Source organism: Neolamprologus multifasciatus, chromosome 1 (genome assembly GCF_963576455.1).
Source record: "Neolamprologus multifasciatus chromosome 1, fNeoMul1.2, whole genome shotgun sequence".
Taxonomy (NCBI): Eukaryota; Metazoa; Chordata; class Actinopteri; order Cichliformes; family Cichlidae; genus Neolamprologus; species Neolamprologus multifasciatus.
The window spans coordinates 20,073,739-20,100,775 of NC_140439.1; the positions used below are offsets into that span (position 1 = coordinate 20,073,739).

The following is a 27,037-nucleotide window of genomic DNA, read 5'->3' on the forward strand; positions in this document are numbered from 1 at the left end:
TGTCTGCACCCCTAATTTGTTTAACCAGTACTGGGGCGATCGTGGCTCAAGAGTTGGGAGTTCCCCTTGTGATTGTAAGGTTGCTGGTTCGAGCCCCGGCTTGGACAGTCGTTGTGTCCTTGGGCAAGACACTTCACCCGTTGCCTACTGGTGGTGGTCAGAGGGCCTGGTGGTGTCTGGCAGCCTTGCCTCTGTCAGTGCGCCCCAGGGTGGCTGTAGCTACAAGGCATGTAGCATGTAGCTTGCCATCACCAGTGTGTGAATAGGTGGATGACTGGTTGTGTAAAGCGCTTTGGGGTCCTTAGGGACTAGAAAAGCACTATTTGCATAGTGCTTTTTTAGTAAAATGGTAAAGGGACTTTACCATTTTAGATCAAGCCAGTAAATCTACAAAGCAATACTGACATCAGAGAATCAAATAATACCCAGAGACTCGCTAGCTCATTTACATAACTAAAGATCTCCCTATGAAGACCAATAATCTTGGAAAATGATTCATAACTCATAAAACAAACAAAAGAAAACATCCCCATGTAAAAAAGAAACCCCCTCTACAAGGTGGGTTTTTTTGTTGTTGTTTTTTTTAAAAACAAAAAAGAAAAATCAGGAAATTTTCCTGTCCCAAACACTAACCCCTGAAAGCATGCTTTGAATAAAGCAACAATATATATGGAAAGTATGAACAAAAGAACACATAAACCTGCAACATATAAAAAGAACTGAGAATGAGCTCAAATGCATGGCGTAAACTGCAGCATCATTCAGACTAGTAACTGAAACACTTTCTCTTGGCTAGTGTCAAGCGGTCTCTTCCCAACTTGAAAATTCATGTAATTTTACCAGATTTAAAAATTGTAATGAAATGTTCTGGTTATTCTGAAATTATATGAATTACTTAATTTAAAATAAGTGTTAAAATAAATGTTAAATAAATGGGGCGATCGTGACTCAAGAGTTGGGAGTTTGCCTTGTAATCGGAAGGTTGCCGGTTCGAGCCCCGGCTTGGACAGTCTCGGTCGTTGTGTCCTTGGGCAAGACACTTCACCCATTGCCTACTGGTGGTGGTCAGAGGGTCCGGTGGCGCCAGTGTCCGGCAGCCTCGCCTCTGTCAGTGCGCCCCAGGGTGGCTGTGGCTACAATGTAGCTTGCCATCACCAGTGTGTGAATGTGTGTGTGGATGACTGGATATGTAAAGCGCTTTGGGGTCCTTAGGGACTAGAAAGGCGCTATATAAATACAGGCCATTTACCATTTACCATTTAAATATGAGGGTTAGTTGGGGAGACCTGTCATTGTTCTTTAATGTTGTGTACTCCTGTCTGATTTTTTTTAAACTTCTGTTTTACTTTTTAATTTTAAAGTTGCTTCATTTACGATATAAATTGATCCTTAACTGGTAATTTGACTCTTTAAAGTAACATGATGCACTGAAATATTCCAACACTGTTTTTTTCCAACACTCTGCTAGAACCACAGAAACTCTCGGGGTATGCTTTCAACCAAACTCAAATTCTACAGGAAAATTGGTCCTTACACTAATACCTCTCACTCAAAAGGCTCAAAAGAGGAAAAGCCAGTTGGCAATCCAACTAAGTACAATTCATCTAGCACGTATTTCAGAGCAATCTATCCAACAGTTGTTTAACTTTTTAAGTGTGCAGACAAAGAAAAAGTCAAATCATTGACTGACATTGGCAGCAGTGCTATAAGTGTGGCTAAAAACCAAAAGGGGTGTATTTTTTATTTGTCAAAAACCAAAAAATCTATCTACCAACCAACCAACAATAATTTTATTACATACCTTTTGTTTTTTCATTATGTTATTTCTCAAAGGACTGACATAGCTGAGCAATAAATCATCATATGTCAGTGTGTCAGTGACTCTCAGAGAATTTCTTCTTTTAGTATTTTACTATTTAATATCTTATAAGCAATAAAACTAATTCCAGCAGAGCTGTACAAAAATGTTCAACTACACCAGCACAAATCAGTGAAAAACTTTCTTTTAATGAATGCAGAAAGATCTTGGGAAATGTGAAGGATTTTGACACACTAGCAACAGAATATTTAAAATACTGTACTGAGAGTACAGACGTAGTCTTTTTCTTAATGACCGCATGTAGAAACAGAAATATCTGCTCTATATTCCGTGAAGTCTACATTTAGACAGCAGATAAGACATCGTTGATTCATGTTTTATTTTTTGATCATGCCCTATGTTGACGACTGGTGAGGGGTATTTATCAATTATTCAGGTAGAGAGCTCCTTGATTTTTCACTTGGGGAATTTTGATGGAAATATGGAACAGGTCACCTAACAGCTGGAGCTATTGAAGCGAGTCACTATTGAAAAAGCTGTTCATCTCCTGAGGTTTGTTTTGAGGTTTTATTTCTGATTATACTTGAATAAAATGATGGCACACAAAAGCATACTATTCACACTCTCCACACCTCCACGATCAGGAACTGAACAAGAAAACATCTGCTCGAGTTTCTATTGTTGCATTTGTTTTTGTACTTTAGTCAGGGAAAAAATACTGAGCTGCTCTAGTGCCAAGTGTTTACATAAAAAAGATTTAAAAGATTATATCCAGCCTTCTATTGTAATCTGATTTTTGAAACCTAGTGTCTGTAAAGATAGCTCTCTGCCAGATACACACTCACTAGAGTCTTTATAAGGTACACCTTTCTGAAATCAGGTTAGACTACTTTAGGCCTTTGGACCCGCCTTAATTCTTTTTGGCATAGATTCAACAAGGTGCTAAAACATTCCTAAGAGATTTTGCTCCATATTGATACGATAACATCAAACAGTTGCTGCAGTTTTATCGGCTGCAAATCCATGATGAGGCTCTCCAATTTCACCACATCCCAAAGGTGCTCTATTGGATTGAGATCTGGTGACTGTGGAGGTCATTTTGAGGACAGTGAACACGTTGTTATATTCAAGAAACCAGTTTGAGATTATTTGAGCATTATAGATACATCACCCTACCAACTGAACATTGCATTAAAAATGTGCACATCAGAGCCTGCACAAGTGATTGGGCTAAGAGTAAAAAATATTCAGAGAAATGTCTTATTTGCCTCCTCACATATTAGGACTTAAAAATTCCAAACTTATTGCAGCCTGCCTGAACTAAAATCAAGGGAAGCCGATTTTAGTTCAGGCAGACAACTGAAGTCACACTGCTTCAACATGCCTCACACTCCTCACCACAGAAACCAAATACACTATTCTAATTTAGTTTTCTATTTAAGTTGCAAATCACCCTTCTCTCCCTCTGATATGTTAGTGCTTCTGCTGCCCGAGTCACTGCTTCAGCTTCCAACACACCAGCAAGGACAATTAACCATTTTCTACGTGTTGATGATATCCCTCATTCCGCATCCTCCTTTGTCACATCAACCCTCTGCATGTCCTTCACTACATCCACGAACCTCCTCTGAGCTCTGCAGCTCCATTGTTAACATTTTTTGTCCAATATATCCACTATCTCTCCTCTGCACGTCCAATACCATCTCAGCCTTGCCTCTCTAACTTTGTTTCAAAACTGCTCAGCCTGAGCCATCCCTCTGACATACTCATTTCCACTCTTGCACATTCTACTCACTCCCAATGAAAATCTTATCATCTTCAGCTCTACCACCTCCAGCTCGTCCTCCTGTCTTTTTGTTAATGCAACTGTCTCTAAATCATACATCATAGCAGGCCTCACTGCCATCTTGTAAATCTTTCCTTGACACTCACCTTCACCCACTCCACCCTGCTTGCCCTCTCTTCTTCACCTCTCTTGTGCACTGTCCGAGGCTTTAGATGGTTGACCCCAGGGATTTAAACTCATCCAGCTTCACTATCTCTGCTCCTTGCATCTTCACTGTTGTGCATCTTTACATACAGAGTGGATAAAGTGCATCTCTGGAAAGTGAAAGCTGGAGAAGGACATTCCTGTATATGAATGTGAAGCAATGTTGTATTGAGACAAATATCAAAAGAAAATGTGCTCCTGGGTTCGACTGGCTAAAGCTCCAAAGCTTTGATAACTAATTATCCATTATCAGCTTCTGCAAGCAAGCTGAAGGATTGGAAAACGATCAGTCAAGGCTTTCTCCATTTCTTTTTGGAAAAGGAAAAAAGACCTGAGGTCAAACTGCAGGAGCTACCTGCAGATGAGGGATAAAAACAGACTGAAATAATGTTATCAAACCCAGGAGCCCCAAAATGTCACCAGAAAGCTACAAAATTAATTTTGTTACTCATTTCTGATTTCCTCATTGAATAATGTGGTTAAATAATTTGCTAATGTCAAACAAGATTGAAAACCAACCTGCTTATGATTAGGAGAAATCAGTTGTTGCATTGAGGTTTTTTGCATTCAGTCACAGATTGCAGGTAGTTGCAGTGCCCAGTTTTGATAATAAGGCGATTGCACAGGTTGCATGGTGAGAGGCAAACTATTGCCAAGCAATCGCTGTCTGATTAGGACTAACTGCACTCTCAGACAGATTATCAGAGGTTTTCAAATAATTCCCCTCAGACACAGATACATTGGCAGTTCTGCTGTATCTGCCGCCTCATGTTGAACAAATGGACTTGCTGGACAAACACCAACAAGCAACCAATTGCTTGTGAAACAAGTGAAACTCACTTGTGACATGTCTCTTTCAAATATGAGACTTGACTCAGCTCGTTGCCAGATAGTTGTATTGTGATTATATTCTTATATAAAGGCAAGGTTACTGCCCGCATGTGGCATGTTGTGGTTCAATTGCTATCCTGCAGCAACAATGTCACTATTTGTAGAGGAATTTCAGTTTCATATCTATGAGGATCTGCTGGACTCTGAATCTAAGAAGTTTATTTGAATTTCTGTTTTAAGTGACCTTGAAACTACATAGACAGCAACAGATTTTTAATTTTGCAATCTATCACAGCTAATCATCAGATTATCACAAACAGATTGCATGCAATTGCCAGCTTGATGCCCAAAAGTGGATTTGTGTCTGCAGCTGGAAACAAAGACCTGACACTCAATGCAAATGTGGAAAAAACTTCACTGACTGCAAGTCGTCCCAGAACTGATCCCTGTCTTTGAAGCAACCACTTCAAAATAAACAAGATTATAAATTCACAAGGTTGCACCATGCTCTCCAACCACTGTTTTCCCTACTGTAACTGTAGTATAAGACTGTCTTTCTAAATTACAGTGTTGATGGATTACTAAAATCTATTCTTTGATGATGGAGAAACTGATCATTAAACTCCCCGCTGGACTGTTTTAACTGTCCAGCGGAACTGTTAACTTAAGCTAAATACAGCCAAGTTTTTATTGCACCACTATTTAGGCTTTTTAAATGAATTTCTTTGCTTTGTGCCTTAGATACTCTGTGATATTTTCACCAGTCAGACACAAACAACATGAAGACCCAGATGTTTATCTTAAAGAACAACTTTCAAATTGTCGCTTATTTCTAACCATTTTTAAGTGAAGTGAAACATAAAAGCACTTCAGCTTTGATATACTTTAATTTTATATTATTTTGCAGTTTTATAGAGACTGAATCAAACATGTTTCTCCTTGTCAACTTCTCCCACCCTTGGTTTTCACTTCACTCTGTGCCCTTATTTGTTGTTTGCCCTTGCCTTTATTGGAGAGAATATTTAAAGATCCCCATGAGGTTTGTTTCTTATCTCATATCTCTGTATATATATATTTCTTAATTTCTCCCCACGCCTCAATTTTAGAGCTACGGTTGTAATAAAAATGAAATCCTTCAACAAAATTCAGGACAAAAACATGGACTGATGGTTCAGAAACACAAAAATCATTGGAAATTAAGAATTTACTGGGTTTTTTTTTTATGACAACAGCATAGTGTGTTTAAATATTTTAATGGTGGCAGGGGCAGAACACAAAGTGTGAAATGAAGTGTTTTTTGTCAAAGCTAAACAATAGACAGTTGCTTGTTATGTTTTGTGACTGAGGTCAATAAATCAGATGGTGCAGTGATTGGCAAAAAAAAACAAAAAAAAAACAACCCATCTCAGCGCTGTCAGGCCTTTATCATACTTGGTTGAGAACAACTTTACAACAATGCTCCCGTATTGATGAATATGACAATGTCTGTACAGCAATCAACTGCTGATTTGTTATTGAAGATAGGTGACACAGAGGCTGGAAAATGAAAAATAGAGAGGACAAAATGATTGCTACAGGGATTCAGCTGTGCTGCATTCATGTTATTGACGTTAAAATACAAATATTACTTTTCCTGAGTTGCTTGCAGTCTATATTCCACCTTTAAAATGCCCAGAAGGAGCAAAACATAGGTCAAAGGGGAAAATGGAGTCAGATTTGGCACCCAGTGTAATGCATGCATAATCATAAGAATCATTAACCTCACACAAAGCGTCACTGTCCAGACGCAAGTATGAACTGGCATGCTTATTATCTGTAAGAAATAGAGAAAAATGGCCTCAGGCTGTCTTTTTGCCGAACCAGCTGACTTTATGAGTTGCACCTTTTATATCTCTCGTTAAGGGTGAAGAAACAAGGTAAAGGCCAGTAATGAGGTTTATCAAACCTTTAGTGGAAAAGGCTGCTAGTGAAAAATGAGTAAAACTGCAACAATATCTCATGGACTATGAATATGTTCGGTGTTATTAGAGGGAAAAATACATCTAATCTAATCTAAGTAATACTATAAATTGAGATACTGTAAGTTAATATAATGCTGAAGCTTTTTTTTTTTGCATGAATTAAAACAGTGAAAGGAAATAAAACAGTTTCAGACATTGAGTGCTGGCATTACTAGTTGCACTGTATGGTGGTAATGCATGTTATATCCCCACACGTCATGTGGAAGTTTTCAGCAAGTATGTAAATGCATAAAAAAAAAACGTGCACACAATGCTTCTCAGATACACCAAAAATACACTATGCTTGGGTTTGGGTTAGCAAAATATTTTGGCTGTTTGCAACTTCAGGCAATGGACAGATGTAGCTGCTTCTGTTAAACCCACCAGCCAACTAACTGTAGTGGCCTAAATGTTCTTCCCAGGAGCCACAAAGCCAGGGTTTCAGCCTGCAAAATGACAGCGATCACTGAGAAGTCCAGCAAGTCCATATGTTCAACCTGAGGCTGCAGATACAGCAGAACTGCCAAAGTCAGCTCTTGGTAAAAAAAAAAGATAAAGAAAAAAAAATATGAACACAGGTGCTTTGTATTTCAATTCTGTAATCACAGGGGAGCAGATGTGCTCCTGCATTTCACACATCACTTTGAATAAAGCCTTACATTCTGCCTCGCACTCACACTATCAAGAGTCATAACTCTTCTGCAGAACATATAGGTTAAACATTAATTCCAGCAAAAATACAATGAGAGATATAATTAGCTCTAAAACTATGTGCTTTGAAGCAAAAAGTGAAACAACTGACTTCAATCCTTATCACCATAGAGCAGATGCCACACAAAAGCACATGACAGTTTTTTTGGGGGGGTTTTTGCAACGTGCTGGTTTGCACCTCAGGCCAGACAGACGGGATGCTGGTTTGTTGTTGATGGCAGCTGCTGGCCTCTGTACCCTGCCTGACAGCTGAATGCCCTGTCATGTTGTGTCAGAAGATCTAAAAGCTTCCCAAGAACGATTGTAAAAGAAGTGGGACAAAAAAGCAGAGTTAGTTTTATCAGCATTTACACCCAGCAAGGCAAGATAGCTTTTTTTTAGTTTTTTTTAACATGGATTTCAGTGCTCTTTCTAGAAAACATGACTAATAAATGGAGACATTTTCTTTTTCTGTGACCATATGTTCTCCATACCTTCCACATTAGATGAGCATACAGAAAGTGATGATGATAACTGATGGCCCATGCACCCATTTTCGGGTGGATGGGCTGTTGTAGGGTGAAAGGTGGATACACCTTGGACAAGGACATCATACAGAGACAACAGGTCTCATATCCACAGTCAATTTAAAATCACAGTTTAGTCTAAAGAGCATGTCTCGTGACTGTGGGACAAACCAGAGCCACCAGAGAAAACCTGTGTGGGCACAGGGAGGGCAAGCAAACTCCACAGAAAGACCGCAGTCATTTGTGAGGTTCAAACCCAGGTCCTTCTTCTTTTAAGGCAACAGTGCTAACCACTGCCACCCATAACTGAAGGTCCTATAGAGAAGTAGTCCCAGATTTGTTATGCAAGTAACTTTAAATCTTCTCAGGTTACAGTGCAGCTTGGACATCCTGTAAAAAAACCAAACAAACAACAATATGTTCCAAAAAGTTGTGTAGTTTCTTAAGACTTTTCTTATTTTTTATCTTCCCCTCATATTTATGTTCTCCTTGTGTATACAGTATATTGCCTTTTTTAAAAAACATTCCTTTTTTTGTATGCAAAAAAAAGAAAAAAAGAAATGCAAAGCGAACCTGATTAGTCAAATTCCTTTTTTGTGTGCACAAACTTGGCCAAATAAAGATGACTCTGATTCTGATTCTAATGACTTCATTTCCATACATATTTAAAGGTGTTAAATAAAAATGATATTTACCACCTTGAAAGGCATCAGTTCTACTTTTATGCAAAGCATTAGCATTCACAAGGCATTTGTGTGCATTTGATAGCTTGCACTTGCACCAGGAAGAGACTCAGACAGGCAAGGGAAGCTGGTGCAGAGCTTCAGGCCTTCAATTGCCTCATAACGTGACCAAATCTGCTTCTGTATTGTTTATTTCAGAGGGGGAATTAGTTAGTGTGTGTGTGTCTTCACTGTTTATCCTGTTTAAAGCTTTATACAGAAGGGGAGTAAACAATCTTTTGTTTACTTTTGGAGTCTTTTGTGTATATGTAGGTAAAGCTGTTCCTATACGTACTGACACACCATGCAGACATATTGAATGTTAGTGAATGCAATTGCTTAAGTAATTTTCTTTTCTTAAGACTAATGGAAAAACTAATTTATTATTCACTTACATTATGCTTAAGATTAAACTATGCACTCAAGTATGTATTTGAATAAATGAATTGAATTTAAATGCAAGAAATAAGAGGCAGAGCTAAGAATGATCCATTTAAAACCCCTTTGGAAAAAACAGCTCAAAATCCAAGGAAATTCATGTAAGTGCCATATGATGTCATCTTATCTCATCTCATCTTTTCCCCTCTCATCCCACAACCTGTTGCACCCCTCTTTACCTTACAGTAGTCTTTACTTTGCGACTCTTGCTGTCATTTAATGCATTATGAATAAAGCTAGATTGATCAAAAATAACCAACATGATTAAGTCATTTTCACAATTTCTGCATTTTGTCTCATTTTCACCAAAAGAGTATCACAACATTAACTAAAGTACTTTAAACAAATTAATACTTTGATTTGATTTATGACCATCAATGAAAATGATACAAATTAAAACTTACATATCCAAAATAATATTGAATTTATTGTTATTATTTTAATTGTCAAAAGATGCTGTACACTCTAGCTGAATAAGAAAACAATTTTTTGGCAATTATTTTAATTTTCTGGGATTTATAGTGTTAAGATATTATAGTTTCAATCTTACATGGGACAATTGTGTTAACATTTTTTGCATTAATTTACACTTAAATAAGAAGAACATGCTGGTCATCTGGGCATTTCTGTGTTTGGATGTTCTCCCTGTGCATGCTTGTGTTTTCTCTGGGTGCTTTGGCTTCCTCTCATAGACTAAAGTAAGAATAGATAACAGAGTGAATAACTATCTGTCTCTATGTTAGCCTTATGATAGACCGATGACCTGGACAGAGTGTAAACTTTCTCTCACCCAGTGTCAGCTGGGATTTTGACTTCAGCAACCCCACAACCCTGAACTGAATAAGAAGTTAAGAAAATGGCTGAACTGATATGTGGAAAAGGTGAGTGGCATGAAAAATGTTGACGTAAAGCACATTTACAACCTCTTCATCTCTGTGGGGCATAATGTGAAGTTTCTGTCAGTGATTTAAGCCTCAACAGAGACATAAAAGCTTCAGAACAGGAGGTGGTTCTCACTTCAGATGTTAACAGTGTAATAACTATGTCAAGACATACTGCAAGACAACAGCAAAAGCACAGGTAGCAGAGATATCACAGCAGAAAAATATTACTTAATATCTTAACAAATGTGATATTTTCTCTCAATTTTCTTATACACAGCTGCACACTAATTTATATCTCTCTGCAATTCATGCCCAGTCTTCAGAGCAACAACTGGAAATATAAAACTACAGCCCTTTCTATTTTTCAAATCAAAACTTTTATTAATGATATTTTGAAATATTGGTATTTCTTTAGTATCGTATGTTAGATCGTATGTTTTAAGTGGAAGTGGGAAAGGCCAGTGTGATGCTACTGGTGTTAGGATCTGTCTAATTAAAACTGATACAATATATCTACCTTAAGGTCAACTCAAACTCCAATCACTAAGGTGGATCTCATGTGATTAATAACTTGATTTTACTAAGTATCTTCTCTGTCTTTTCTGTTATTATTTTATGTGAATTGTGATTTTGTCACAATGTCATTTTTAGAAAGACCGTGAAGATGACAGCCATCACTGCATTTACAAATGCTGTCAATTTAATGAACAAACTCAACATTGCCTCTTGGCAGAGATTGAAAAATAGAATACAATATGATGGAAGTGACTCAGCAGAAATCCCATGCTATAAGCCCACATGAAGCGATGGGACTTCTAAATCTATTGAGGAGATGAAATTTATGATAGAAAGGGAAAAGCCCCCAAAAAACTGACAGCTCAGAGAACAAGGGACTCCAAAGGTTCAGCTGCTTCACCTTTGTGAAAAGTATTGCATGCACAAGCAGGACATGGGGACAAGGGGCAAGGGGCAAAGTCAGCAGTCAGGCTAAAATATCAAGAGACCAAAAGCATTAATGGGCAAAAGGCAGAGTCCAAAAGACTGTCAGGATGCCAAAGACAAAAAAGGCATGAAAGCTACAACTTGAAAAGCATCACAGGCAATTTGGCAGAGGGTAATTGGAAGTGGGCAAAATATATTTACACCAGGGAGTGAATGAAGAGATGGAGAGATGTGATGAGAGTTTATGTGAGGGGAATCAAGTGATCAGGAGAGGTGAGCAGAAGTTAGTGTAGGGTTATAAATGTGTATAACGAATGAACTGAGACAGAAAATATCACATCTGGGTGGAATGATAAGGATGCTCAATGTTCTCCAAATTAATAGTGGAAACAAACACATTTAGATTAAGCTTTCTACATCAATTTCCACATTTTCTGTTTGGACTTTAGAGTGGTGCATGAATTATTAGAGCCATAAAAACTGTAGATGGACTCAAGTGTCATTGGTAATACAGCTGTATGCCATTTTAGAATCATCAAGCCTTGACAGTTTGAGATTACAAATGATTTGCAATGATTATTTTGAATGATTATTAGAAATAGCAGGAAAGAGTCTTTTTTGTTCAGCACTTTGCTGGAGTTTTAAAGGATGTATTTTGGAACAAAAAATGGAACATTTTAAGAAAAAAATTCTCATGTCCATTTGATATTTAGAGAACTGTTTGTTCCATCAATGTGGCACTGTGGAGTGAGCCGATGATGAATCTCTTTCTGAGGCCACAGTAATTCACTTCTATCTTCTCAAGTCTCACCCTATAATCCATCTACACCGTCCCCATCATTGTCTCACATCAGCAACATCAGCTGACCCAATAAAGAGAAATCAAATACTGACAGATACAGTCAACTATCATGTAGGGCAAAGACGTGCTGAGTGGAGAAAAATGCATATTCATAAGACATGAAAAATATTTAACATTATTTAAATTTGGCTAATGGAACTTTAATTGAAGTTTCAGTCGAGGTGTGAGCAGATTGGCTTTGTGTGCTGAGTGCACACATGGCCAGCATATTATAGATTTGCCATGGAGGCCACACACTGCATGCAGGTCCACATGGTTCATAAAAGCAAATCCAGGCAGCTGGCAGATGGGTGTTGGTGGGTGAACACGAGCCAGACGCTGTATGCACCAGCAGCACCAGCAGCTCAGACCAATTTTCCTCACAATCTGCCCTTCTTTTGTACGACTGTGTGCAGAGATAAAATTGTTATTGTAATTATTAACTAATATTTCATATTTTACCACTGTGTTCTTGGTATGACTTTATATGAAATGCTGTGTTAGCTTTATGCCAGATGTAGCGGGACACAAACATAAAGTTCAATTATTTATTTTACAAATCACCCCCCCCCCCCCCCCCTTAATAAATAAAATCATTTAAAAACAGCATTTTGTATTTACTTATGGGTTATGTTTCACTACTATTGAAATTGATTGAATCTTGAACATTTACGTGTAATAAAGATAAATTTTAAAAAAAGATAGGAGGCAAATACTTTTTCACAGAACTTTGTCTGTCAAAAGAAATTTGGTTAAAAGGGACGAGAGCTAAAACAGACAGAGATTTAAGTATTTGATTGTCTGTTTTAGCTCTGATGAAAGCGTTTGTATTTTGACTTTAATATAGACCCAAAAGTATAATCTGAATGTCGGCAGTCTCATACCAAAGCTAGGCAAACATAAAAGCACAGATCTGGATAATTTCAGATATCTTAAGATATATGCTTTCAGATTAAATCTATAAAAAGGAGTCGAAGAGACACTACATGAGAAAATGACAGATCTTGTTTATATAGCAGATGAAAACATTCTGTGCATAATGGCATAGCTGTGTTGGAAACGCATACTTCCTCACTTAGTGCCATTAATTATGAAAAAGTGCAGAGGAGTGAGAAAAAGAAACGACTGCTGACAAATCTTGAATGCATAGTGCAACAAAACACTTCAATTTGTTCTCCGCTGTTGCTGCCTTTGCTGATATACGCTGAATGTGAAGCACAGAGGTCTGAAGCATTTACAGTGGATTAGAAGATACTTTGAGGAGAAACCCAGATGGTGCATTCTTTTGCCATTTTCTTTTCAAACAAATACTGGTTTATGATTATTCTGCAAAATAAAGAGTCTCACCTCAATGAGACTCTGTTGGTATTATAACCCCTTACATTAATTATAATTGATATAAAACACTAAACCAAAATTAGGGCCCAGATTTATATAAGAGGTCTGGGTTGCCTAAACATAACCGTGAAACAGCTGACGCTTTCCAGTCCATGGATTGACTTTGAATGCTTTGCTGATGCACTCCTCGTCTTTTGCGCTGAGCATTCTGCAGATGCTTTAACACAGATACATATCTGTTATGTCCATGCATGTTCTCACAAAACATCCTGTGTTTATTTTTGCTAATTAAATTCTTATAAATGTAGTGTTGACAACTTTGAGGATCACATCTAGTGTGCTAATCTGGGGCTTCATTCTGCTGACAGCAAATAACTACTCCACTGACTGTAGGATGACAACATCTGGTTATCAGAAATGTGTCCCGAAGAAAAGACTTTCATTGCACATCGGTCTAAAAATCACACAATGCATCTTTATGCTTATCCTGTGAGAATATTTATTATGTTTACATAACCAGCTCCAGGGAAGGAGGTTCTTATCAATAAATCATTGTAGATCAATATATAAAGATAAATTGCTTACTGTCAGCTGGGGATGTAACGTAAATCCCATGCAGTCAGAGCTAAATCACATTTCCATCTGACTTACAAGGATTGTTTTCATATTTAGCTGCAACTTCAAATTCAGCAGGGGAAAAAAACAACACTGAGAACATTTGCAAAAGTGAACTGATCAATTCAGGATAAATTGTCAAGGGATGACCTTTTTTGTAAGAGGGCTTTACTTACTTTAACATATTAGCCCTCTGGATTCAAAATAATTAATTGTTTTCATTACCAAAGACTCTCCAGTGGATTAATATCCCTGTGTTTCAATAGCGTCTTGATTTATTGAAATTACCACCCAGAATATTCTCCTGTTTTATATTCCCACTCCTCACACATCTCGCTCTCACACACTGTCTGCAGCCCTGCCTACAGGCTGCGAACAGCAAGTGCTGACAGATGAATCAGACTTGTAATAAATCTACAGCAGAATGTTTAGAGCCACAGTTACATTACAGTACAATATGAAGCACTGTTAAGCTCTGTGCATTAAGATAAAGTCATGCAGTAAAATCCTCCTTGCTATATTTTAACAGATGGTGAAGTCTGAGAAGCACCATCTCTGCTTCATGATCTATTCATAAAAAGAAAAAAAAAACATATTGAAAGGGCTGGAGCTTTTATAAGCACTTGCATTTTCATGTCTCTCTAAATGTGCCGAGTGTCCTACCTGGCTGCTTACTTTAAAAAAACATGAAATGTTGCCAGCCTACCAAGACTGCATTATTCCCTAAACAAATATTCTTTTTAATCACAAAATCTTTACAGCAGCGCCAGACCGATATTAGCTCGTCACAGATCTATTGACTTTGCACAAAAGGTATAACTAACTACAGAAACACCCGAGACACCATCCATCCATTTTCCTAACTGCTTATCCAATTCAGGGTCATGGGTGGGGACTGGAGCCTATCCCATCTGTCATTGGGCAAGAGGAGGGGTGCACCTTAGCAAGGTCTCCGGTCCAACACAAAGAGACAAACAACCATTCGCGCTCACATTCTCACCTACGGCCACCAATTAACCTAACATGCAGTGCAGGGCTGCTGTGGCAGGAAACCGCAGTACCCGGAAGAATGCACACAAGCACAGGGAAAACATGTAAATGCCACACACACACTCCACACCTGAGATACATTTGCAGTAATTTTGAAGAGTATCGAACATACTGCAGATTACTTAACTGAACGCACTGGCATGTTTATTTCCCAGCTGAATTCTATGTATTGGAAATATAGAAATTAAAAGAGTCTGAATCTTAACCAGTTATTGTGGAAGTACAGTCACATTTATTCACTCCCATCCCTTTGAGATAATTTACTGTGGTTCATGATACAAATACCTGAAAAATTAATGACATTCAGCCTTAGCTGCAGGGTACTATAGTACTAATTAGTGATTTTTGGCATGCTAAGGCAGCATGGTGGCTCTGTAGTTTCCACAGTCAGTGCACAGCAAAATGGTCCTGGGTTTGAACCTGATTTTCTATCAGAATACCTACACTGGGCTAAATGCAATAGACCAATTTCCTCAAGGAGACCATTAGAAAATATATTCCTTTGTCTTATATGAAACGAACATGGCAATTACAGTAGGTGCTGCACCTGTTAAACATGAGCCTGCCAGCATTCTTATTGTGTTAGCATTTCACTCAAAGCATTGCTTTGTCTAAGGTGTTTTGCATTGTTTATTTCCAAAATTTCAGTGTCACAAAGAAATTATATGTATCATGGAAATTCCCCAGCAGCCAAATCTTATAGCAGCAATACCAGGGGAGGGTTCAGAATCACCTGATCTATCCCAAATTACAAGCTTGAACAAAAAGTACAATTTTAAGCCCAAGGAGGGCGTTGGTCTCTTGAATTCAATACAAGAGGAAGTTCTTTCTACAAGAGAGAAACCTGAGAGTGAATGCCTCCCATTCTACTTCTGGAAACTAAGAAGCACATAAGCCTGCAGGTTATGAGAAAAGTGCTCTATCAGGATAATAAGGTACTATGAGGTCTTTAAGATAGGTCTGATTATTCAAGACTTTGCATGTAAAGAGAAGGATTTCATATTAAATTCCAGATTTTACAGGGAGCCAATGAAAAGAAGAAAATATTAGAAAGAAAAATATAATCTCTTTAATAGCCTGCTACAGTAATTACAAGCAGTGTTTCTGCAGTATATTGCAAAGACAGCACTTGAGAACAATGGGTAAAACGACACTGACATTTTCTTGCAAAAATATTATAATAAAATCACATTTTTGTTCATCATGGATAGCACATTAGTTTGCAACAGTTCTACTAATTTCAAAAACATCATCTTCATCCTTAATGGTTCTGCATGCTAATGCTCATCATGATTCTCTGCCAGTCTGAACCTGTCCTGCCACTTCAGATGCCGAATAGTCTCTCCACCCAGCAGCAGTCTTCAGCTGTTCCCGCTGTCCTAATCCCCTCAACCTGCCAGCACCTGCCCTCAATTACCTTAATTAGCCACTCAGTTTATGCCCCCTAACTCTAGTTATCTGCCAGATTGCAATATGTCAAGGTACATGAACTACTAATAGTAGTAGTAGTACTAGTGGTGCTTGTACATTAATCTGTCTTCTGGTATATGACATGTTGGGAAAAAAAATCATCACAACCTATAAAAATGTTTCAAATTGTGCTATATCCATAAGGAAAATAAGCTGCTTTGCACTCCAACATAACAGCCGCACCATTTGTGTAGTTTGCCTCACTAGTCTCTGCTGAAGTAACAAGCTCTCAGAGCTGCCAAATGAATGTGAGTCAGATTCAGAAGAAGTTAAATGGTAAAGAGAAACAGACCAATCATCAACAGGTTTCTGCAATGTGAGCCAGAAAGAGAGAGGTTTTCACACACACACACACACACACACACGTGTATTCTTTTAGTAATACAGAAATGTTTGTGTCTTCTTGTTGTTTATGATGCAAACGCAGTCATTATATTTTATCATAACTTCTGTAAGAAACAAGGCTTTCTTTCACTGGCCCTTAAGTCCTGAGAATCCACAAGTATGTGTGAGTGCAGCTTGTTCTTGCCGGGGCTGCATGCCGTAGCCTGCACAAGCAAGCACACAAGCACCTGAACACATGCGGACAAACATGCACCCACCTTCCTCAGTTTTCACCCTCAGTCGTTTATTCCAGCCTGCACCGACTTTCCCCAGAGAAAATCACATCAGATAAACAGCCATAACTATAGCTATAACTGTCCTCTGAGCATCAACTGAAATGCTCTTTTACTGAGCTTCTCTATTGAGTTGATGGGTGTACAGTATTTTCTTGGAGCCATCATGGGAGCTGTCACAATCATTTGCAGCTAAATCACCACTGCATTAATGCCTCGCTCACAGAGGCTGCGTGACTGTTCAATCAGACGAATGTACGTCCTCAGAGGTCAAATGAAGCAATGAAACCGGCTATCTTTTCATAATCACCATCCCAATAAAACAGCAGTTTGTTAAAACAGCACAGCTTTTATGGTATACACTCATGCATTTATGTTTGTTTAGGTGTGATAATTGGCCTCATTGTTTTGTTTATACCAAAAAACGAAACAACAAAATCCAAATTACAGGAAACTGGAAGATGTCACCCATTGATTCTTAGAAATAGTTTTTCTTCTTCTTCTTCTTCTTCTTCTTTTTTTTTTAACAATTCATTAATGGTTTAACAAAGAACCAAAATGATTTCAAGAATATAATTCTTAGCTGCAGTGCTATTCAGTGCTATTTTTTCCTGCTGTGTCAACAATGCAACAGTTTGTAACCCAGATCAACAACAAAAAGCAGCAAAAAATAAGACAAAATTAGTTGATGAGCACTATTTCAAATAAAAATATGTGGAATTCTGATGCCTCCTATTTTAATAAAGAATTACAAATATATGTAAAAGTACACAAAGCAAAAAAAGCTTGACTATTACACCTAGTGGAGTGCTCCATTAACTGTATATTCCAGAGGTTTATCAGACATTTTGTAGCACGACTTGACAATTTGCTCTGTAAACTGTCACACATGTAGCTGCAGCATTTGCCCTTGATATTGGGTTTGGTAGCGTAAGGGAAAGAGTGCACGTTCACACATGGCGGACATGTGGGAACGTGCTCGGTCCAGCCACTCGAAAAAACTCTCCTCGGCTGACTCTACTTAATAAAAAAAAAAGAGTTCAGCCGCTTAACATGCTGTTTCCATGATGCTTTATCTTGGTAACAGGCCACTTAACTTCATCACATGGTGGAATATTTCTGTCTCATCCTTGAGAGCGAAGCTGACACCAGAGACATCTCTCTTGACTGTCAGCTGCAATAAATGTTTCATTCTCAGATGCGGTAATGCTCTCTGGTGTGAGGGCTCATGTTGGCCTCCGCTGCACTGAAACTAAGTGCATATACAGTTGGTGGCTGTGTGACTAGTATACAATGACTCAAGTCACATCACTAAACTGAAGAATGTAAGAGTGAAAATATACCATTTCTGCATTTGTCTCAAATCATCGTACAGAAAGGAAATGTATTTTTAGAGATGTCAAAAGTGCACTAATGACTCTCTGGCTCTTTTTCTGAGGACGCTGTTGGCCACATATGCACTCACATTATGGGTCTACATTTGCTGCAGATCCATTGAAAGCAATTATCAGGGAAATCCAGACAATATGGCTTGCACTTAGAATGATGGGTCATTTTGCTGTTACAGTTTTTACTGTTGCAAATGTGCTCTGACTGAGTCAGCTCCAACAGTCTCCCCCAACATTAGCCCCAACAGATTTTTGCTTCCAACAACAACACTGTGGTCCCGAACTCTTAAAAAATGACAAGCAATGAGACTTACTGTTACTATGAAAGTTATCTCTGTCTTGTCTCTGCAGTTTATGACAAGGGCCTGGAAACAGGTTCAGAAACTTAAAAAAAAAAATCCCAAAGCAGACAACAATAACGCTGGCTGACTGTGCAGGAGCTGGTGAAACAATGGAGAAGTGAAAATGTTTGATATGCATGACGTTTTCTTTAAAACTAATTACAGGATGATTGTCCTAGTTTTAAAAGTAGCACAAAAAGACAGTAAGAAAAACATGAACCACAGCCTGTATTTAAAGAGCGTTTCCATTTAGGGAGCTATACCCCTGTTTCTGTTACAGCCAGAAGCCACGTTGACTTAGAGAAATCCGAACAGCAAGCTTTTGTCCAAATGTTAAAAAAAGAACTGAACAACCAGCACCCCGGAGTACCTCCAAATACCACGATACTTCTTGCCAAAGTGAAGGAAAACAAGCTATGGTTTATGGAGGGTTGTGCATGGGAATTGGTCTGGGTACAGTAGTTTCAGCAATATATAACAAGTTAATCAGTGAGCCTCAGAGGGGCTGCAGGCAGATATATATATATATATTAATCTTTGGACAAAGCAAGGTGAGCTTTTTCCCTGTTGGCACTCTTGCAGCTTAGCTTCATTACCAAACAGAAACGAGATGGGAGGGTTTGCGATCTTTTCATCTGACCGAATGCAATACAGTGAATAAGCACATTTCCCCATATGCCAAACTGTGCGTTAAAGCTGGATAAAAGTCCAAGAACTGAGATGTTGCATGTGCGGTCTGTCAAAAAGCAGCTTAAAATAAAGTACAGGTGATTCTAGAGACCGAGTCTTTTTCCGTGTAAGCAGCATAATTTATATAGGTTGGGTGATAAGGTTAATAAGAAGCAGAATCGCAGCAGCAGTGGCAATGTCACATATTATCTTTTTCAGTCAGAGTAACAGAAATAGCTGAAACGCGTACTTTGGAGGCAAGTCACTGGGGGCAACTCAACAAAGCTCCTGCAGATGCCTATGGGTGCCAAGCTGAAATGGAGACCTGCCTCCAGGAGGAATGTTTACCCAAGCTTAGCACAGAGCCTTATTGCTCAAAGAAGCATGAGTAGATTTCTGCCTGCATTTCAGTTCTGCAGCAGCTCTGTGCCATTTCAAATTGGGACCTGCCCAAAACGAGCCCCCCTTGTGACGACAAGAATAGCTCTTTTAAAGAGAGGGAGAGGACGAAAATTAACCATGTGTGATCAAGGATAAAGAAACTGCATGCCAGCAAGGAATCTGACCAAAAGGATTCCCGGCATTCCTATAAGTGTAGGAACAGGTCAAGTTCAAGTCAAACGTGATTGGGGAGAAAAGACTTACTTTTTGTTTCAGCTGTTTAATGTATAACTCCGTTTCATTCAGACGAGGAATGAAAGAGCAGATCTAGAAATTCTCTTTGCAAGTTTCTTATACACATCATCAGACTTAATGCAGATGTGAAATGTCCTGTCGTACTGTTGTATTTTAACGCTGGAAGCGCTCAACGTTTTATTGTCTCTCTAAGAGGAAACGTTTTATTAACATTCCGAGTTGTACAGCATAAACAACACCTAAATAAATGAAAGAAAGATACAATCCCGTGTTTGACAGTATTAATGAAGATTCACTCTCTGTGCGTAAAAAAGGAGAAAATGCTGTTCAGACTTTATTGTATTCTATCTGTTTATTGCAATGAAATTCATATATGCAGCTTTTTAAATGGTGTTTATGTGTGCTGTGTTACTGTCATATAGGTTAGAGCCTCGCTGCACTCCTTTGCAAACCTGCAGCTTTTCTTTGTCCTTTATTATACCCTCTAAATAACCTGATCGTGAACAGACAAAAGAAGTTCCTGCTCTATCCATTCCCCCAGGCACAACGCACTTTCAAATACCACACACCTTTATGTGACAAAAATGAAACTTTCACATGGTTTAGTGAAAATAGCTCGGACACTATATGTAAAACAGAAGGATTAGTTCATCCAGAACCGTGTTAAAATAACAGGTTTTACCATGAATGTGCTGGTTGACCACATTCTCCAGCCGATCGAGCCTCTCCATGATCCGGAGAGTGTCACCTCGCTTGTCCCCTTCTAACTTTCTCTCCGGTAAAGGCATCGGGACCTTGATGTAAATGTTGGCGATGTAGTTAGTAACCCATCCGACATAGAGCAGGCAAACAATGTTGGTCATGCCGCTCAGTATCACGCATGTGGACACCAAAGTTTTGGTTCTCCTGGTGCAAGCCATGCCGACATCCCTCCATACAGCTTACGGTATCCCGTTAAACCGGAGCAGGAGGCGACAGCCCGCCCGCAAAACTGTGATAGTGAAGTTATTTCCAGCAACTGTTCAGCAACGCAAAATCCAATAGAAAACCATTTACTTCCAAAGAGGTGTTAGTTTTTCTAATCCCCCTCTCTCAATTTTGAATCACAGGTTAATATGAAATATCTACAGGTGAAACTCCCTCTCGCGATCCATCGTAAACCTCCGTCAGCTCCAGTAGCTTTGGAAAATTAAGGAAACTGGAGAGACACTGAGCATCCTGCAGCCAATGGGAGGGTGGAGAGGACTGACAGTCTGCCCGCTGCATGCGTCCTCACACTGCGCACTGATTCACTGTGAAAGTGGATCTGTCAAGACTGTTCGCACATTAAAGGACACAAAGTAGCCAGGCGTTATTTTATTTAGACAGCGAGATTTTTCCAGCATGCGTGTCTGATTTCTCTCCTCGGACACGTTGGTTTCTTTCTTTCTTTTTTTCTTAATTGTCCCGTGCATGTAGAACACACTTTTGATGCAAGAGCTATGAAATCCACAGCCTACCTGCTGCAATACTGGATCAAACCACGAGATAGAGACAACGGGGTTTCACGGTGAAATCGAGGCGCGGGGTCATGTCATAGGTCTGTGAATCGCCTTATCAATGCAGAGAAGAGGGAGCGGGGAGGGGGGAGGGTGGATAATACAGCGAAGATGGAGAATCATTTAAAATGTATTTTCTGGGCTAAATCGTGAACTTCATTTTTTAAAATTATCAACATCTACTTCGAGGCAAGCTGAACTGATGTTGCTTCTTTGAAGACCCCCTCCCCTTTTTGAGTGATTGGGTGATGACTGAATTTTAAATTATGGACATTTGTGTCTGGGCCTAATTGCACCCTCTCTTTATTAACATTTCATTAAAGGGGTCAGTAAATGACATATATAGCGATAACAAACAGCTTTAAATGTTGCCGTTGTGTAGAAGATTTTTCCCAAGTATAGTGCACCAATACTAATGTCTGCAGCAGAGCCTCAGGTTTACGCAGATCTGTCACTTAGTGATTTTCCTTTTCGGTGTATCCAAAGCATATGGCATTTCCTTTTCCCTTTTAAGGAGATCAGAATGTTTTTATTTTATATTAAGAGCACACAGTATTTATCTGCAGTATATTTTTATTGTCTGAATGAATGTCAGACGTCGTTGACTGTATTTTTCTCCCACCACTTCAGTTCTTGATTATGTTTTGACAGCATTTTCCAGTATCATCTCCAACAGATGATTATTTGCTAGTAAAAAGCCTTTGTCATCCAATCATCCAGACAGCAACAGCACAGCAGCTTGTCAGGGTGAAGCTATTATATTCAGTAATGAAAAATAGAAGTTACATCAATATGATATAGGCATATTTTTTCAAATGGAATAAACAGCGTTAAATGTGATACTTCGTTCCTCCACATTTTTTCCTGAGTGACTGAAGCATGTTAGTGAAGTAAGACAGGATAGAAAAGCAGAGCAAATGCTGACAGATTCCTTTGTTTGCAGTTTTATCCCATTCTCTAACTTTACAGAGCAAAACGTGAAATGTCTTCTTTGTGCTTGGCTGCTATGATTACAGAGACTGGGAGGGGGAAACAGGAATTTGGTAAATTAAACTGACAACTGGGAATATGCGGCCATTTCAAAAACAAATCTAAAAGCCTTATTATTCTAAATTCAATCACTTTTAATTTATTTTGACAGTCAAAGATCACCACTGTTACCCGATTTGTGCTTCATCAGTGATGGTCACACTAGCAGCCATTATCACTGACTAATGTCATTCCCACTCGGCTTCACAGTAATTTGACCAACACTTTGGTATAAAATGTTAAAGGACAGCTTTCAAAGAATTAAACACTGCCAGTGCTTCAGTTTGCATTTTCAGTTTATTAGTTTTGAACTTAAATGAGTTATATGTGGTTCTTTATTGGAACTGTAAACACAGAAGTTCTGCTATCTCTAAGATACAGTCAGGTCCATAAGTTTTGGACAGTGACATAGGTTTTGTAATTTTGCCACTGTACACCACCACAGTTGGTTTTAAATTGAACAGTCAAGATGTGATTGAAGCGCAAAATTGAGTGCAGACATTAACTGTTTAGGAATATTGCATTTTCAGAGGCTCAAATGTAACTGGATGAAGTAACACAATTTGAAATATAAGGACTTTATTGGATGAAAATTCTTTGCAGTCAAAGACGGCCTGAATCTAGAACCCAAGGACATTTGGTGATGTCCATGAGTTCTAGAGCTTTTAGATGCTCTGCCGGGTCTTTATTGCTGCCGCCTTCAATTAGTGCTAGTTTGTGGGTCTCTCAGCCTTCCGTTTTCTATTTAATAACTAAAAGGTATTGGGTTGAGATCAGGTGAATGAGTTTACCACTGAAAAATATCAAATTTCTTTCACATGAGAATCTCTTGGGTTGCTTTTGCCATATGCTTTGGGTCACTATCCATTTGAACTGTGAAGAGCAAGTCCATCAGTTTTGCAGCATGTGGTTATTTCTGGGCAGATGGTGTAGCCTGTACACTTCAGAATTAATCATGCTTCTTCTATCAGCAGCCACATCATCAATAAACACTAATGACCCGGTTCCACTGAAATCAGAATCAGTCAAATCGAGATCTTTCATCTGCTCAATTTGTCATGGAATAATGAGGGACCGGGCCTCACCTGGCCATGAAACTATATGACAGGCAGTTGTCCAATTACTTCTGAGTGTCTGAAAATGGGGGACTATGAATAAATATGGCTGTACTTCCTAAACAGTTAATTCAGTGCTTTTGTTAAAACCCTTGAATTAAAGCGGAAAGTCTGCACTTCATTCCCATCTTGATTGTCTGATTTAAAATCGACTGTTTTGTTGGACAGAGGCAAAATGACAAAAATTGTGTAGTTTTTCAAAAAACGTAGAGAACTAACTGTGAATGATGCTTTTCTTTTACTGATTTCCTGTTCGATCGGCAGATTGCCTGCCTTTGGAACAAAAGATTAGACAGCTGAATAGTGTTAATTTTCTACATCTGGGCCCTAGATTGTACCCAGACAGTCTGCTTAAGAAAGAGCTTAGGAGATCATGCACAAATGCTACCTATTTTGTTATTTAAAAAGATAATAGTAATGAACTTTCTGAACAGTGTGTTTTGTAGTTGATTTTCATTATTCTTGTTCTTTCCTATCTTATTGGTTTGGTTAGGCAATATCTATTCCCTGTCAGAGTCACTTAGTGAAGAGTTGTTGCAATTAGATTCAGTTGCTCAGCCGTGCTGCAAATCAGTTGCTCTTTAACTTGTCTTTCAGAACATAGGTTAGCTCATAGTTATCTTTGCTTTGTAAAATTACGTTTATTGTTCTTACTGTTACATATTTAATATCGCTGTCCGTTGTTTCGGAGCTTCTGACACCTCTATAAAAGACCACCACCACCTCTGTCCTGTCTTCTCAGCAGCAGCAGCCATTTATGGCTGTGAGATGATCAATGCAGGAGCATGCTGCCCATTCATCTCAGCTAACAGACCTGCCAGACTGCCAAAAGGTAGATTTGTTTTAGTTTGCAATATGTGAAGGGTGTTCCTATTCTCTAGTTACAAGGATCTGATGAAAAAGATTTTTCTTGCTTTTCCCATTGTTTCTACTTATCCCAAACCATTAGATTCTCCCGAAAGTCAATACACTGTTTGCAGTCTTTGCACCTTTTAAGTTAGACTGTAAATTGAGGTCCATGATAAAAGTTTAAAATGTTGTGTATAAGATGTCATTTACAATTATGACACCGGCTATAAATCTTTATTGCTCAGTTAATGAAAACATTCATTTACGTTTGATAATGACATTCACGTTTTTATCAGTATATTTTTCAGCTGAACATTAAAACTGACAGTTCAATTGTGCATATTGTTTCCTTTAGTTCTCTATCAGCTGAACTCTAGAAAATGATAAATACAGAACATCACCCAGACTTCAAAGTAGGACTCATAAAATCATGCTCTTTACATACAAGGCTTTCAATAATCAGACCTTATCTTATCCTAATGACCTTATAGTACCGTATCACACCATCAGAGCAATTTGCTCTCCCACTGCAGGCTTACATGTTGTTGCTAGAGTTTTTAAAGGCAGAATGGGAGGCAGCGCCTTCAGCTTTCAGGTCCCTCTTCTGTGGAACCAGCATCCGGTTTGGATTTGGAAGACAGACACCGTCTCTACTTTTAAGATTAGGCTTAAAACCCTTTTTTTTGTTAAAGCATATAGGTGAAGCAAATCTAGTGACCCTGAATCCTCTCTTAGTTATGCTGCAACAGGTCTAGCCTGCAGGGGGATTCCCATGATGCACTGAGTGTTTCTCCTTCAGTTATCTTTTTCAGTCACTATGTGTTTATATACCTCTCTGCATTTAATTATTAGTTATTATTAATCTCTGGCTCTCTTCCACAGAGTGTCTTCGTCCTCTCTTCACCCGCTCACCAGATAGTCGCCCCTCCCCGAGCCTGGTTCTGCTGGAGGTTTCTTCCTGTTTAAAGGGAGTATTTCATTCCCAAAGTGCTTGCTCATATGGGGTCCTATGATTGGTGAGGTTTTTCTCTGTTTTCTTTGTATTATTGCAGGGTCTTTACCTTACAATATAAAGCACCTAGAGGCAACTGTTGTTGTGATTTGATGCTATATAAATAAAATTGCATTCACTTGAATTAAACTGAACAGAATTGAATTGAACGGGTCATTCTTAAGAGCTCACTGAATTTAAAAATGGGTGCTGTAAGATCCAAGTCAGAGTCAATTTCTGACATTTTTTTTTACCTCCTAAGTATTCCACAATCAACTGTAAGTGGTGTTTTTGCAAAGTTTGAATGTTGAGGAAACAGCAGCTCAGCCACCTTGTGGCTGACCATTTGAATATGAGTCACACGAGTCACCAAATGCTGAGGTGTATTTTGTTGAACAAAAGTTGACAGAGTGCTGCTGATTCACTAATCACAGGGCTATAAACCTGCTCTGACACTAACATCACCACAACAACTGTACACTGGGAGCTTCATTGCCTTAATTTCCATGACTGAGCAGCTTCTGTAGGTGACATGTGCTGGTGGCCCAACACTAATGTCTGTACCGTGTAATTGCAGCAGCCCTGAAGCAGGCATGGCTTTTTGTTTAACTCATTCAAGATTTGTTAAGGTAGTGTTTGATGTAATGTTTTAGGTTTTTTTCCTCATAGTTTAAACTTGAGGTCACTTAGGAACAGAAATATTCACAGAAGTCGCATTTGAATAAGAATTTGAGACATTACCTTTCACTGAGATTAAACAGCCTGTTAGATGCTTCTCAGAATTAAATGTCTAAACGTCCTATTGAAAAGCTTGTTTTTTATTTACCAAACGGATACACAAATCAAGATTTGTCTGAAGTACAGAATTTCAGGTTTAATCATTTTTTTCTTTTTTTCGTTTAATAAGCAGCTGTAACTGACTGAACTAAACAGAAGTAAATTCAATTTTGTGACATGCAGATTCTGAGAATGACACAAACTTACTTTTAAAAAAATAACGTTAACACAGAAAATAAATAAAATGAGTCAGTACAGTTAGTTGTGAGGAAGGAGCTTTACAACATAGTGGCAGGGTAAGCAAGCAGCAATGCTAGATGATTTAATTTACCGAAATGTTTTATGATACAAGCAGACCTTCAGCATAAAACTAGAAGAGAGATTAGTGTCTTTTCTTTCAGAAATCTCACTGAGTTACTTGTTTTGCAGAGGAGCACAAAGAACAATGTGTCTTTCAGTCAAAACCATTTTTGAAATTTTCCTTAGACAAAAAGATTATTTCCAAAGCAGTATAGCTGCAGCAATTCTGTGTTTCAAGGCTGATCAAAACTACCTGGAAATCATGTCAGTATTTGAATGAGTCCTTTTTTTTTCCCTTTCCCCTTGGTGTGTTTGACCACAATAGAAGATAAGTGCTTGTGAAGAGAAAGTTGTGCTTCTGCTTACTTTTCTTTTTGACTTCTGTAGACTAAAATTGCAATAACCTTACTTGATTCCTTCCTGCCTGCACAGAGAAAGCTCTCTGGCTTCTCTTTCAAGGCACCAAACTGAGCTAGTAAACTCTATTTCCTCTAAAAAGCCCTGGTGAGTTCACCTAGCTTTTCTCTTCAATAGTCTGTCAAACCAAACATCTATTCTCCTCAAGCCCCCTGCCATCACTTTTGGATACATCACTTCATTTTGCTGCATTAAAAAAGAGAGAGAAAGAAA

General features: G+C 38.5%; 1 protein-coding gene across 1 annotated transcript in view; it reads right to left on the reverse strand.

Annotated features, from left to right (window-relative positions):
• Positions 1-21,325, reverse strand: part of galnt18b (UDP-N-acetyl-alpha-D-galactosamine:polypeptide N-acetylgalactosaminyltransferase 18b) — a 98,718-nt gene extending 77,393 nt beyond the window's left edge. The window contains exon 1 of the mRNA XM_085178839.1: positions 20,491-21,325. Coding sequence (XP_085034965.1) covers positions 20,491-20,728 — 238 coding nt within the window. The 5' untranslated portion in view covers positions 20,729-21,325. The remainder of the gene's footprint in view (positions 1-20,490) is intronic.
• Between the last annotated feature and the right edge of the window lie 5,712 nt (positions 21,326-27,037).